The sequence below is a fragment of the Schistocerca serialis genome, chromosome 6 (assembly GCF_023864345.2).
Source record: "Schistocerca serialis cubense isolate TAMUIC-IGC-003099 chromosome 6, iqSchSeri2.2, whole genome shotgun sequence".
In the NCBI taxonomy this organism is placed as follows: Eukaryota; Metazoa; Arthropoda; class Insecta; order Orthoptera; family Acrididae; genus Schistocerca; species Schistocerca serialis.
The window spans coordinates 12,724,230-12,740,090 of NC_064643.1; the positions used below are offsets into that span (position 1 = coordinate 12,724,230).

Below are 15,861 nucleotides of genomic sequence, written 5' to 3' on the forward strand. Positions count from 1 at the left end.
ACTGAAGACCACAACAACAACAACAACATGTCAGCATACGACACTCACATTCTCTGTTTTCCAGTAACACTATAGCATCCATTTCCTTTGTTCAAACGATAACGCCATGTTCGCTGACAATCCTGAAACAGAAGAAATCATTGTTATGTTTTTCACCGCCTTCTTAATTATTACCCATAAAAATTGTACTTCTGTCTCCTGTAATTAACGATATTCTCTGTTTCAAAGAGCGTACACATTATTTTGGGACACCCTGTATATTGAGTGGTAGCTAAAAAGCTCAAAATACGTGGACAATCCTATAGAGGACAGCCTGTAACTAAAGTGTTGGTGCAGAGGATACCTTACTATGTCAAGAAAGATATATAATATTTTAGCAGATGACGGCAAACTGTTTATTGACATTTATCAAAGGTATTGATATACTGAACAAAGAATGAGGAGACTACGCACAAGGTGACAACTGCCAACCAGACAATAATGAAGAGAAAGGTATCCACACACATTTTAATGAAAAAGTAATACGAAGTATTGTGAAGTAAGGATGTGGAATAATAATAGGAGAAATAATCAAGGAAGTAACGAGGCATAGACAATTCATTCTAGTAATGTAAACAACATCATCAGGAACTTGGTTGACACTTAGTGTGGTGGCTGATGTGAAGGTATCTCCAGCAGCTGTCGCTCCCATCAGCCACCGTGCCGAGTGTCAAATTGTTGTGTGAACAGTAATGTAAGTACTAATATGCTGATTGACTGGAGAACACCTTGCAGTTTGTTGTTCACTTTATTGATCAGATGAACATGAGCTCAATGCAACTCACTTTGCTTGTGTTGCACAATAGACAGGGCATCACACAGTTGAGTACCATCAGCTTACAGTCATGTGATGCCTTTTGATACCACTGGAAAGTTGGCGTTGTTTTGCAAACTCACATCACCAGTTTTGTAAAGGGCTCGTCAATACTGTTGTGGAGGCCGAGTTGCCACCGTGTTACGGCAGGCCAAGTTTGAGAGTTTGTGGAATGGCTTCTGGTGCAGTACACCGCTAAGACAATTTGTCCCTGCCACTATTACACAACTGTGCCCCAGGGTCAGGTGACAGGATAGGTGAATGAAGGTTCAACAACACTCCAACAAATTAGCAACAAAGTCACACAAATGAGTTAAAAAGGTTTACTTGTGTTTGTGACTTGTTGAATGATTAAGTCTGCAATACTGCATGTAATATAAGACAAAAGAGCCCCTCAATGGCTAAGTGCAAATGATTGAAGGTAAACTTCACAGTACATAGCAAATGAAATTTTTACAAGAACTGTCTGTTCACTTTTAAGAGTTCACTAAATGACGTTCCCTGTCCAAGTCAGCCCTGGACGATGATCTATAAACAAGTGGGCGAGAGCTGCTCTTCTATCGTCCGAGCGGGCTTCTTTCCGTTGTCGTCTGGTCATTGGCGGACGGTAATCGGTCAGCAATTGGCTGAGGCGAGGTCGATATCTTTACCCTCAGCGCCATGGAGGTAAGAATAAGGGGAGATGGCGCTACGTATCCCAGCCGTACTACGTTTTGAAGCCATGGGGGCGTGGCTCACTGCCATGACACTCTGACCAAAACATTGTCAGTGTGCTATAGCGCTGCGTGTATTACAGTCGCTAATTGCACCATATACGCATGTAACATCATCAGATTGGTTGTTTCAAAGTTTTTGTTTAAAATAAAATCTCGTAAAGGCGAAATTCCGCATTTCTTCTGATTAAAAATAGTTTTTAATGTAATATTACGAACAGCTAGCCTTCAATGTAAACGATACAATGTTGTTAATTCAGTAATAAACGTGTATCACAAACTAAATAATAGAAACTGAAAACTAAGTTAGCTATACCCTCCCTCCAAAGACCCATAAATACATCTTGTTTGTAATACATGCTGGGACATTTCAGTTACGTTACACTACTGGGAAACACTCTTCATTACCACCAATATTTACTGAAATGAGGTACATAGAATGGCAAATCTACACAGTGTCCTGTTTAGGACAGTTAATGTAGTGTTAGCTTTTAATTTGGTACATCATGAAGACAAAGTGAGTTACTCAACACTTTGATTATCGACGATACGTACGTATTATACTGAAATGTGAACTTGAAAACTAAGAATTTAATTCTTTGAATTAACATACCTTTTGCAAATGTTTTGGGTGTGTAGGGAAAACTGATGGTACAGCATTTTCTCGGAGCCTTACTGTTGAAACGGAAGTTCGGTCTATGTCCTCTTCTCGGAAATGCTGAGAACATATAGTGCTCCATTTCGACGCACACCAATTCTTCCTCCTCACGGCATTCTCCCACAGAGCTTTCCGACTTTCATTTTTAGGAAATCTACAGGAGAAAAACACGCTATAGTACAAGTACCGATGTAGCACACGTTCATTCACAATGAAGTTGTAAAATCACACTTAACGAGACAACTTACACATGAAATGTTATACCCTTCGATTTCGCATCACAATCAGAAAGATTCGTACATCCGAACACCACACAAGTCACCATAATAGCGCAAAATCCTTCCAAAAGTGAGCGACAAGCCTATGCACACAAGTTTACAGCAGCAATGTTTTGGTCGGATTGAGATGGCTACCCTCGGCTTCACATAACTTCACAGCTGTGACATCACGGCGTCTCCCTCTATTCTTACCTCCATGCTCAGCGCCGACAGTGGCGCAGGTGGAACTCGCGCAAGTGGAGAGTCTCTATGGCACTGGCACCAGCTCGCATCTTTGCACCTGTGTCTTGTTCGGATGACACAGCGCGTTGATGTATGTCAAGTTTAGAGACAACGTATCTGTAAAGAACTCTTTGGCAGTTCTGATAGCACTTTATTAATCACTATCAGGCTCAGAAAAGATCGTCTTGTTTTGGTGTAATAGGTACAGTAATACTCAACAACATTAACCCAAGAACCTCATTGTGTAAGTACAAGCTGAGGGGGAAATGGAGGGAAGCTCCCTGTTCTTTAATTTTTGTACTCTTAGTGGAGCTTTCACATAGATTTTCTTGCTAGAGGAGATCGGTTGGCTCACATCAGTGCAATTTAATTTCACCTCTTCTACAGCTCTGTACAATGCGTGTGCAAGGCAAATGATGTGTGCCACACTGGGATAGAGACTCTGAAGTCTGTAGGCTGCTACAGCCATGTATGAAGCACCATTTATTGGTCTCTATTCACACCAACAGTGACAGTAGCTTCATTGAGTTGTCAAACGCAAAGGCAGTTGTCGAGCTGTTTATTCTGCTGAGAGCTTCACACCCTTAGGAGAAACATTTCTCCAGGTCCGTCAACTTTAAGGACACCAACAAAAGTATTTACAATTTAACCCCTATCCAAATTGATGATTTCCGATAGACGCCCTAATCTCTTGGTCAACAACTTTAGTTCGTATTTTGTCGAGCACTTCCTCGTAGCACACAGATAAATAGTCGTTTCTCAGTGTAGCTTCATCTGGAACTGGATTTATTTTGTACTTCAAGAACTGTCTGAAGTGGGGATTCTTCAGCTTCTCCAATAGGACATTGCAAGACACCACCATCTTAAACAAGTTCTTGCACCTCTGAAGATGGACATGTCTACTCAAATAACAGCGTTCGTCTGCTGTCCTTCTCAGCACTTATCTTCGTGCAGCTACTGTGTTTGGAGGTGTTGCAGTGTTTTTACACGTTAAAGCCATTTCCCCCATTAACCTTAACTTCATATAGTTTATAAAATAATATTTCCTTGTCATTGCTGAAGAATTTCTCCCCTGGTTTCGTCGAATAGGACTAAGTTTGTATTCAAACTGAATGGGGCGACTACTTGTGCTATGTTTATTGTGCCAGAAGCCACCCTTGTTGGCTTCGAGAATGTTTTGTAGACTCTGTGCAACAATCTTTATATCAGTGAACGGACTACATAATGTGTTACACTGCTTGTCTACTATAAACCCGATAAATAAATCTTTGTAGTAATTGTGTTTAATTGTGACAACATTACCTCAAACATTGTCATGTGAGTAAAATTTTCGTGTTTATATTCTTGTGTACTTAAAAATACGACAAACATTTGGATTTCTGGAAAAAAATTTGGTCGAAATATGATTCATTATGGAAAAAGTTGTCCGAAATTTGACCTATTACTAAAAAAGATATAAACATAATTTTTGCTACATTAAAGCCTTGTGGATGAATTGCTGTAAAATTCACCCTAAAGTTCAGGAAAAAGATTTGACACTAAGATCCATGCCAAACTAATAATAGAATAGTAGGCCCTCATTCAGAGAAGACAGTAATCCTCACATGGCTGAGACCTATTCTTGAGTAGTTGTTTAAAGAAGGAAAAGTAACAGCTAAGGGAGAACATTGTAAACCAATAGTAGTGAGTGACATTTTTGGAAATAAAGTTGATGTTCACCTATATTCTGTGCATAAAATATCATTAATCTTACACCATGGCTAGCGCTAATGAGGAAGAAATATTGTTGCCTCCTAGTACCAGTAATGGGAGTGTGTGTTACCGGAACCACCTGTAATAAAGGGAAGCAAATTAAAAAAGAAACATGACTACCAGTTACGATTAAAAAGTGGAACTTCCATCAAACATTGTTGCTAGTGCCATAGATCCTGTTAGGATAAGATTGGTTACTTGATAATTATTATCGATTGGATTTCAACCAGAAAATATTTGTGTGGAAAATAGGTAAAAAGGTAGCTAGCATAGCTTTCCAAAGTAATCCATTGAAATCTAAGCAAGGCCCATCATCAGAGGAGCATATTCATTTAGTTGTGTTTACTGATATTATTGCAACAGATGAAAATAAACAAGAAAAAGAAGGGAAGTATTAAATCAAGAGGAGTTGGCATTAAATTGATAGCAAGAGAATCACCTGTAGTGCCAGAAGAACAGAAATCTTAATTAGAAGGTATTCTGTTAAAACATAAAGATGTGGTCACAGATAACTTGGGACTAATGAAGGAATACTTCTGTAAGTTTAAAGTAAAAGATGACACAGTTTTTTTCCTTTTGCAAGTCGTATCCACTACCAATAAACCTTCGAATTGCAGTGAGAGATGAAATATGAAAGGAGATAGACAGCAACATAACTCAATGCATTTTTAGGGTCTGTTGTGGGTACTTAAGAGACTTGTGATAGGTGTTCATTTAGTTTTAGATTCATGATCACTCCATAAACACAAAGAGACAGAAAGGGTTAGAACCCTGAGTACAGAAGTGATGTTATCTAACTTTGATGAAGCAGAATTTCATATTTCCATAGATTTCATGGAAGGATACTGGCAGGTAGCATTACATGACCACTCAAGGCCATACACAGCCTTCTTATTTGAAAGAAAATCTTTTCAGTTTAAAGTAAATGCCATGGAAGTATTACAATTCGCCTTGGGTTGTGAGCTGTACCAAGGAGAATGGAATCCAGGAGAAGGTGATCACAGAACAACAGCTTTCATTAGTTGAAGTCTTGGCAAGCATGATTGAATTACTCCATTACCGAATTGGACATTCCTGTGTCAGTTTTCATTCCTGCTCAATATTTATTAGGGAGGGAATTAGTGCAAGAATTAATAATGTATGTCAATGATTTATTAATAGTCTACAAGACTTGGGAAGACTGTTGACAATTATTGATATATATTTTGAGGTGACTGGAAGAAAAAGGGTTACTAATAAAAGTTTCTAAAACATACTTTTGGTGACAAGAGTTGACTTTTTGGGACACAGTGTGAGAATAATGGGAATACAACTATGTCCAGAAAGAATGCAAGTTATAAAAGACTGTCCAGAGACTAGAAATATTAAGCATCTATGATCACTTAGATTTGGCTGGATTCTATAGGAGCTTTGTAAGAGGCTAGGCTATGAAAGATGCTCATTTATCGAACTTATTGAAATAGAAAACTATATGGAACTGTGATGAAAGTACAAAAGAAGACTTTAGCAATATTAAGCAAGCTAAAGCAAAAGCATGGAAATAAGACAAGTCACTATTTCGCACTGACTATGAACTTCACTACATAATAGATGAGAATAAATATTTTATGAGTAATATCTAGATAAGTATGCATGAGAAGATAGCATTTACTATTAAGGAATTACTCATTACTCACAGAAGTCACCATAATTTACCACAGCCCACATTTAAAAAGAACAAGAGATCAGAAGAGACATCAGAACTGAATAGATTCTCTCTTACATGCATAGCCATCACCACATAGAGAGATGGTAATAAATGGCAAGAATATCCAGATTACATTCTAAGTCCAAAAAGGCTACTCTGTAAAAGGAACAACATATATTTTGTCAAGGACAACCTTGTTCTGTAAGTTCTAAGCTTTTCGATCTCTGATAGTGGCAGGAGCTGAAGTGGTGTAATAAATGAAGAAAATTTAAATATCGGTCTAGACGACTTTACTCAAAATAATGTTTCTTGCTCATGCTGAGTTGAACAAAGAGTAGTATATTTAAGAGACAGTAGTATATTTAAGAGGAAGCTCAGTAATAAGGTATGGGTTCAAAATACAATAGAATTAAGGTAACTAAAGTTATAAGAGGGAAGACGAGAAAGTAGCAGTTTAGTGGGAGTGATGTAATAATGAACAGGCTATGATACGCATATATACATGAATTATATTATGAATAGTGCAGGTGGGATAAAGGGAGTATTACTTAAGTTTAAATGGAGGAAAAATGGAGGCATATATATAGGGCCAATATAGCTATAAAATTTGAATGGTCTTTATGAAGGATTTTTCTGTAGGAGGAGGAGTATTTATGGGTTTCTGCAGAAGTAGGATACTATTAGCTTTGAGGATTACTGTAAAGTTGCAAAATACAGGAACGAACCTGAGTTTTGTGGTCTAATTCTTATACTCATTTCAGAAATGGATAACTAGGACAGAATTGTCTTAACTTTGTGTGCTGCTCTTAACACAGAAAGTAGGAAGTTAACGAGTTCACTACACTAGTTGTTCTCAACATTTATTACATTTGATTGTTTGGAATTGACAGATTAATATATAAACTCCGAAAAGCTCGAAGTGTCTATGGAAAACTATAATTTGCTGTCAGAACTGAATGGATACATCCAACGACTTGGGATGTTTGCATGTTTCACAACTATTCCTTAGAATTTTTTGTACTTTTCTCATGGTTAGCAGTACCTTTGTTTGCTAGGAGCTTTTTACGAGGGGAATTTTTACTTATTTTCGATGGTTAAATCACATGATTTAGTTTATACACATTTTTAGGGAATGTTAGCTTAACTTAGAATAAGTAGGTTAACTGCCTGCTTACCTTATCCTACTTGAAGGATGTGTAGAGGAAATAAGAAATGAGGCTCCTAAGCCTATGTTTCCTCACAAGTTTAGTTGGTAATCCAGATGAAGATACAACTATGATCAATTCATAATAGGAATTAATAATTACTCCATGTCCAGTCAGCATGACTAGGCTACGAATACTCCGTGTGTCTGAATAGACCATTGATAATTAAAACAGAGGTACAGCTGGTTTACCAGCCACCATTGTGGCTGGTCCACATACATAGAGAAATAGAGACAATGAAAAAATAATATATGGTCATAACATTTTAAGACTATAACTTACTTCAAGAATTCAAATTCCTATTGAAGAATGGTTACTTTGCACCAGTGTTTATCCGACCTCAAGCAAAGTATTTGAGATCAGATACATTGAAATGATAAATTTTTACTGAGTCTTTGTAAGTAATCATTAAGTAACGTTAGGGCTATGTCATGAGTAAAGATGTTTTGAAATGGAATTATATGAAATATTACTTAGTTCAAATACCATAAGTAAAGGGTTTTTATTTTACAAAGTTTTAACAATTTTCGTTTCTGAAGACAAATGTACAATCTGAACTAGCAGTATTATTTATTTCTCTACGTCCTGTGGTTGTGATGACATCATTTACATACACAAAAAGGTGACATACAGTATAACATACCACTTGGGTAAGGCAATGTGTTGCACTATGTCTACCAGGCCGACAAATGATGAGTATCATAGTGAGCATACCGGTCTTTTATAAGTTTGTTGTTCTAGAATAGCATGTTGTTTGGAAGTTTATGACTGTCTGTGCATGTACATGGGTAAGGATGGGCGCCACATGTCTGCAAGGTGGAATGACGGCAGCTGCTTTACTATACTTTTGTGGTACTTGCTGGTTCGGCTGTTTATTCCATCGGAGATGTGACTTGCCATGAAACTGCATACTCTGTGACAATATGAATTATTGCATGCAGAGAAAAAAACAAAACAAACATTTTTTATACGTCAAAATGGATTAAGATAACTTTCATTAAGGTTAAGCAGAATGCATGTAACGTTACAGCTCATATTTGAAAACAAACCTTTATGAAGTTTTTTTGCATCATATATGAATGGTCAGTACAATTGTACTTCCAAAGAAATGCTATTTCCTAATTAGCAGAAAGTTACTAATTTGAGAAAAATATACAGCTTACAGCACCAGAAAAGTTACAGTGAAGAGAAATCCATATTAACAAATAATTACACAGACCAACAATGGAAAACTTTTTGGTGAAAATACTTTATTCTTTTTATTGTTAGGGTGGGAAATCTAAATATGATACTTCAAAAACTGTATCACCCACCATTTCTTCACACTTTACAGTTAAATTTATTAAAGTAAGTGATTTTTTAAAGAATTTAACAGCTTTTGTATAGTTAAAATAATTTAAAGTGAGGTGTAATAAATGTAGATGAGAAACATTTGCTGGCACAAAAGGTCAATTCTATTTTTGTGTTAACAGATGGTGGTTCGTATACTGTCAATCTAACTTCACTTTCTCGTTTCCTGTACATGTGCTCAATACAGTGTTTAATCGTGGTTGTAAAAACTCTGCTGACAGTTTTTGTTATATTTGTGTTGAATTTGTGATTAAAAACACCAAAGAAACATTGTTGACTTTTTGAAAAAGGTTTATTTATCATACTTTCGATCTAAACTTGGTCATCAAGATAAATTTTAGGCGCCACACAAGGTATATTGTGTGTGTGTTGGAGACCTGAGAAAATGGTTGAAAAAGGAGAGAAACGCCTTTAGATTTGCTGTTCCCATGATATGGAGGAAGCCAAGAAATCATTCCGATGATTGTTACTTTTGCAGTGTTGATATTACTGGTCATTATGCGGAAAACAAAAAAGGTAATAAGCTACTCTAACCTTTCATCTGCCATCCGACAGGTAAGGCATGGTGTAGATTTGCTGTTTCCTGACCCACCAGATGATTTAAATTCTGTTCTAACAGAAGTATTTTCTGATGCACAATGTGATTTAGATGAACCAGACGATGATGAATTCCAATGTAATACAGAAAGTCTAGAGCCCAAATTGTTTACTGAGACCGAGCTTAACGATTTGGTTAGGGATCTGGGCTTAATGAGAGAAAAAGTTGAATTGCTTGGCTTTAGATTAAAAGAAAAGAACTTATTGGCAGTTGAAACCAGCATATACATGCATAGAAAGAATGAGCAGCAATTTTCCAACTTTTTTCAACAAGAAGGTGATTTAGTGCACTGCTCAGACATTCCAGGTCTGATGAATGAGTTTGGTACTGAATACAACAAGGAAGACTGGAGGATGTTTATGGATTCATCCAAAACTAGTTTTCAGGCTGTTTTATTAGACAATTGTAACATGTATGCATCTATACCTGTTGGACATTCTGTACACATGAAAAAACGCTATGAAAATCTAGAAATAATGTTAAATGAAATAGGCTATTCTGCTCATGGTTGGATGAAATGTGGCGATCTAAAAGTAACATGCATGCTCCTTGGTCAGCAAGGTGGCTTTACCAAATTTCCATGTTTCTTGTGTGAATGGGACAGTAGGGCTAGGGATGAACACTGGTACAGAAAGAACTCGTCTGTGAGGAAGTCTCTAAAACCTGGTGAGAAGAACATTCTACACAAAACCTAGTAGATCCAAATAACGTCCTCCTGCCACCTCTACATATAAAGTTAGGCATAATGAAATAGTTTGTAAAGGCTTTGCCTAAAGATGGACTACTTCTTTTTCTCGATCAGTCGATAAAAGCTGACGTCGACAGATTGTGAGTAAGATATTGGCCACGCCTTCTTTGCCAGCCTCCTCCACTTTCGTCTCGCACACCACTGCTACGTAAGACCACCATGCAGCAGCGAATACTCGATCGCTGCTGCCCTTCGTTTTACAACTGATTGTTAAACCTAAATCGCACTACACTGACTTGTGTCCGCTTTGAGTTTCCCGTCGTTTTGCCTCAGACGAAACTCACACAGGAGTGGGTATGATGACAGTTTTTCATACCGGAAATTATCAGATTTCTAAATTACCACGATTAGTCGTAATTTTTTCTTCATACTTTGTGTTTCTTCACTCATGCCGTAACCACGGCTATAATGGTTCTGCAAACAAATATGCTGCATGAGTGTGGAAAACCACAGGATGGTTGTTGTTTGTCATGATTAACATTTTTTTAAAAAACTTTCGAGAAATCGTGTTTTCACTAATAGAAGCAATAGATTTCTTTTATGTTGCCTCATTTGGTAAGAGGGTTTGAGTTGATTTGGGGTGAGGGGACCAAATAGCGAGATCATCGGTGGTCGCATCGGATTAGGGAAGGACGGGGAAGGTAGTCAGCCGTGCCCTTTCAAAGCTGTCACCCCGGCATTTGCCTGAAGCGATTTAGGGAGATCACAGAAACTTCAATCAGGAAGGCCGAACGTGGGTTTAAACCGTCGTCCTCCCAAATGCGAGTACAGTGAGCTAACCAATGTGTCAGCTTGCCCAGTCGTATGGCAAGAGTATTGCGCAAAAGAAACAGGAAGGACAAAGTCCCGTAGGCTGCCGTCATTCCGTCGGTCACGTGGCGACGTGCTGACACGGGATTGGCTGCCTTGAAGTGGCGTGATACTCTCATAGCAGTACAGAGCAGGGTGTGGTCGCATCCACATCATCTCAGCACACAGATTGTTGGAAAGAGTGATATTGTATTTCTCTAAACACAATTTTAATAACATTCTCGGATTAACACATCAATTCAAAAATGCAAAATTAGCCTCTCAGACAGTGCAATCTTTATGGTTAAAGCCTAACACAACTGTGAAGCTAGTAGCGGTATCCATTCCCTTTGTTTCCAGCGTCTCAAGCATAGTAATAAGGAAAATATAATAGTAATAATGCTACCAATAAAACGTGATGTAGTTGTTGATGTGGTCTTGAATGAAAGACTGGTTTGTGCAGCTCTCCACTTTACTGTATCCTGTGCAAGCCTCCTCATGTTGGCTAAATACAGCAACCTCTATTTGAATCTGCTTAACTGTATTCATCGCTTGGCCTCCCTCTACAATTTTTACTCAGCACACTTCCCTCTACTATCAAACTACCGCTACCTTCATGCCTTAGGACATGTAGTACCAAATGGTCCCTTCTTCTAGTCAAATTCTTCTATAAATTTCTTTTCTCCCCAATTAGATTCAGTACCACCTCATTAGATACTCGATCTACCTATCTAATGTTCAGCATTATTCTGTAGTACCACATTTGGAAAACTTCTATTCTCTTCTTATTTGAACTGCTTGTAATCCACATTTCATTTCTGTAGAAGGCTACACTCCACACAAATAGCTTCAGAGAACACATCCTGACACTGAAATTTGTATTAGATGTTAACAAATTCTGCTTCTTGATAAATGTGTTTCTAGCTACAACCAGTCTGCATTTTATATCCTCTCTGCTCCCGCCATCCTCAGTTACTTTGCTGTCAAAACAGCAAAAATCAACTAAAACTTTTACGTGCCTCATCAGTAAACCCATCACCCAATTCTTTAAAGATTCAAACTCATATGTATGAAACACCTTCAAACGTCTGATAAATACGAGAATGAGGTAAGGTGTTAAATATTCGACACTAACCATGTAAGGGAGAAAAAATTTAACGAAGATTTAAAATTACGTTTAAAGTTGTGTTTCATGCTCTTCGATTTGGGAGCTTAGAATGCTGACTGTGGGTTGCACATTATCCAAACAAACCAAAAAAGAAGCTTCATTTTACTTTAATTATGCAGGTCAGCTCTAAACACTGGATGGTGTGAAAATAATCTAATAAATCCATTCACATGATCAGACTTTACATTTTGTAAGCCAGATGACTTCAAAGTTACTATTTTAATCAGTCACTTTTTATTGTTAGTTTTGTGATATTCAACAAGGTTTATGTAGCCTGTCTGACTTTTTCGTTCTATTGCAGTATTCAGTGACAATCTAAACATTATAAATATATGAATGAAAATATCTTTAGTGAATATTGTCTGCCATAATTTCCCGATTTGTTGAATCATATGCAGATGTCATTTTTGATCGTTTAATTGAAAAGAATGTATCCATATTCATTATTACTAGTACAAAAAGATTTACTTTGCATTTATTTATGAAATATGCTTGCCTTTTGGGTTATGAAAGTAGTGTGTTCTTCAAAATATACTGAGTCAACTACCAATGCTTTGAGATACAATAAAACTGATAATACCATGTTACAATTTATTCTTAGGGTATAATTGTCTGCTGAGGACCATATCAAATACAAAAATTTTAAAACCTTGACCACTCCTGAATAAATTTCTGCAAACATCCACGTTTGCTGCATTTAAATATGGCTGCCATCAATGTTTGCACCATATCATAGCTCAGAAAAGAAAATACACACTGTCATCTGAAGCTGTCAAACCAAACAAATGTGTCCCTTATTAGTTGGTTAGTAGATAACTGCCTATAACAGCTAATTTTACAATGGTGATGTGTAATGTCGTTCTTATGGCGTCAGGTTAGAATTACACAATGACTTTTCAATCGAATTATCGTTTAAACAATTTCAAAGACAACCAAAATGATGTTCAGGTATCCTTACACTCTGTCTCTGTTGTTTCGAGGCAAATCGTGTTTGTAATATATTGACTAAACTGGTTTGGTGTGGGGACAGAAGGGCTAAAAGTTACAAAAACAATAATTACTACAAAATCAAAATTGTACATAATTTAATTGGTATATTAAAAGACTGTATCTGATTAGCACATTATGTATTAGGCGTCGGATTTTGTAAGGTTGAGTTATCTCGAAATTTGCTGCTACATCCTTATTTCTGCTTTAGTTAATTAATAATGACTAAAACATCTTCTTTTAGATTAATCAGATCACTTCCATCACGGCATTTTGACCTCACAGTTTGATCAATCTATCTCATATGCTTCAAAACTATATTTAACGAAAGTACCAAAAAGCAAAGTGAAACACACTTTCGTATCAGAGTTAGTGGGATTAGTCCATAGAAGCCATCCTCCACACACATAATGTTACTGTGGGTGGTTCTGATATCCACTAAGTGTTAGTAATGCTGATGATAGTTTCTAAATAAGAAAACTTAAATTACAAAGTGAAAGCTGATAAAGTAGATATAAGTGAAAAGATTTATATGAAAAGACACAATAACTGATAGCATTTTTATGTTGTATTAGGGACTGTTTCTTATGCTATGAGTGACTGAAATCAGGAAGTACCACAGTGTGTGACTGGCATTTGCATGAAATCAGACTGTGACATGATGTCTTTCTCCCAGTGTAATGTGCTCTTTGTCTTGACTACCACATTTATGAAAGCGCTGCTAAGGATTCGATCATAACTAAATATTTATGACAAAATGTTCAAATATGTGTGAAATCTTATGGGACTTAACTGCTAAGGTCATCAGTCCCTAAGCTTACACACTACTTAACTTAAATTATCCTAAGGACAAACACACACACACCCATGCCCGAGGGAGGACTCGAACCTCCGCCAGGATCAGCCGCACAGTCCTTGACTGCAGTGCCTTAGACCGCTCAGCTAATCCCACGCAGCATTTATGACAAGCAAAACTACAAATATGATTGCTGCTCATTTCATTTGCACCAATTTAAGCTGTGCTCTTAGGTTTGTGTATAACCACACTCTCAAAAATCGTGGCTTATTTCAAAGAAATCACAAAGCATTGGTAACAAGCAAGACTATACATATGATTGCTGCTCGTTTCACTCGCAGTAACTTAAGCTTTACTTGTAGGTTCCCACCTAACCACACCCTCAGGAATCATGACATATTAAAAAAAAGTCAATTATTTGTGATAAGAAAAAATGTAAATTTCATATGATGTAAATGTCTTTACTGCTTGTTTCACTAGCAGCAGTTTCATCGTTCATTTTTTAAGCTTGAAGCCATGAAAGAGAAGAAACTCATTTCATGTAAATAACATCGAATATTGTGGGACATGCTTCTATTACATAAATAAGAAGACCCAGAATGTGTTACAAAAGCAAAGCTGGAGAGAAAAGGTATTAGTGTGTTCTAGGATATTATCCTACTTCTTTCAGTTCTGTAACACTACGTCTCTAACCACAGTGAATGCATTTCATCTTGAAATCTCTTAAGGACTGATGTGTCTAAGAGATATTTAATTATAACAAATTGTATATAGAGTGATGTGTTTGTGATAAATCTTCTATTTGACATTGCCTTCAAATTGCATACTGTCAAAAAATCAAAGTTATAACATGGAAACAACGAAATATGATGGATACAATACTGTGTCTCAAAATTAGTGAGTGAGGAATGTCACATGACCGATTTCTGATTTCAACCAAACACTAGCCACTAATTTCTGATTTCAGCCAAATGCCAGCCACATAACATAATACTTCCTAATTTTAGTGACTCACAATACGTTATGTCATAACCAGTGATTAGTATGTGAAAATTTATGTTATGATGGTACCACTTTTGTTCCAGCTGGTAAAAATTGAGGAGCATTAAAGCAGTAAAGTAGGGATCATTTCAGAGCAGCCAGTAAGTGGTTCCATCTCACTGAATTTTGTATTAATACTGACAAACTGTAAATATTCTCTTTACCTTATCAATTAAAGAGGATGGCAATAACTGCTTCAGCTAAACTTCTTGACTTCTGTCTTCACACGAAATTAACATGGAAGAATTATACCAAATATATCTCTACTAACTTAGTATGTGCTACATATTTGTTAGGTAAACTAAGGTCATGTGTTAATGATAAGCTATTGCTAAATGCATACTATACCTTTTTCCAAGCACAATTGACATGCCATTGTGTTATTGAGGAATTTCCCTGGAGCAAAAAAATATCACATTTGGCAAAAATAAGGAGTTCAGATGCATCTGTGGGGCTATAAATAATGTCTTGGGAACCCTATTTAAAAAAAATATATATATATAAATAAATAAAAATACCCACAGCTACATTCCTCTTCATATTAAGTTGCCTAATACATACAAAAGAAAACTAGCATTATTACAAACTAAAACACTCTATCCATTGATGTTATTTTGGAAATTTGTGGTACGTTCCTATTGGGACAAACTGCTGAGGTCATGAGGTCATTGGTTTACACACTACTTAATCTAAAACTATCTCACGCTAAGGATAACACACCCATCCACGCCCGAGGGAGGATCCGAACCTCTGATGGCGGGGGGGGGGGGGGGGGGGGGGGGGGAGGTGCGGGGGGGGCGGGTTCTGCAGGAACTGTGACAAGGTGCCTCGACCCCGCGGTGGTGTAGCCTCGTGGCCCGTCAATATAATACACACCTAAAACAGAAGACAGACATCACAGTCGCTAGACTTAAGGAAACTCTAGACAGTTACAAATACATGAGGGTAAAACAGTTTAATATGTTGTCACTACAGGTACACAATGTGTCACCAATATGTTTAAAGACGTCGCACAG

General features: G+C 37.1%; 1 protein-coding gene across 1 annotated transcript in view; it reads right to left on the reverse strand.

The window, feature by feature from the left end:
• LOC126483668 (molybdenum cofactor biosynthesis protein 1-like) overlaps positions 1-15,218 on the reverse strand; it is a 324,074-nt gene extending 308,856 nt beyond the window's left edge. Inside the window, exons 1-2 of the mRNA XM_050106732.1 lie at positions 15,194-15,218; positions 2,180-2,378 (exon numbers count right to left, since the gene is read on the reverse strand). Coding sequence (XP_049962689.1) covers positions 2,180-2,378; positions 15,194-15,216 — 222 coding nt within the window. The 5' untranslated portion in view covers positions 15,217-15,218. The remainder of the gene's footprint in view (positions 1-2,179; positions 2,379-15,193) is intronic.
• Positions 15,219-15,861: the final 643 nt, after the last annotated feature.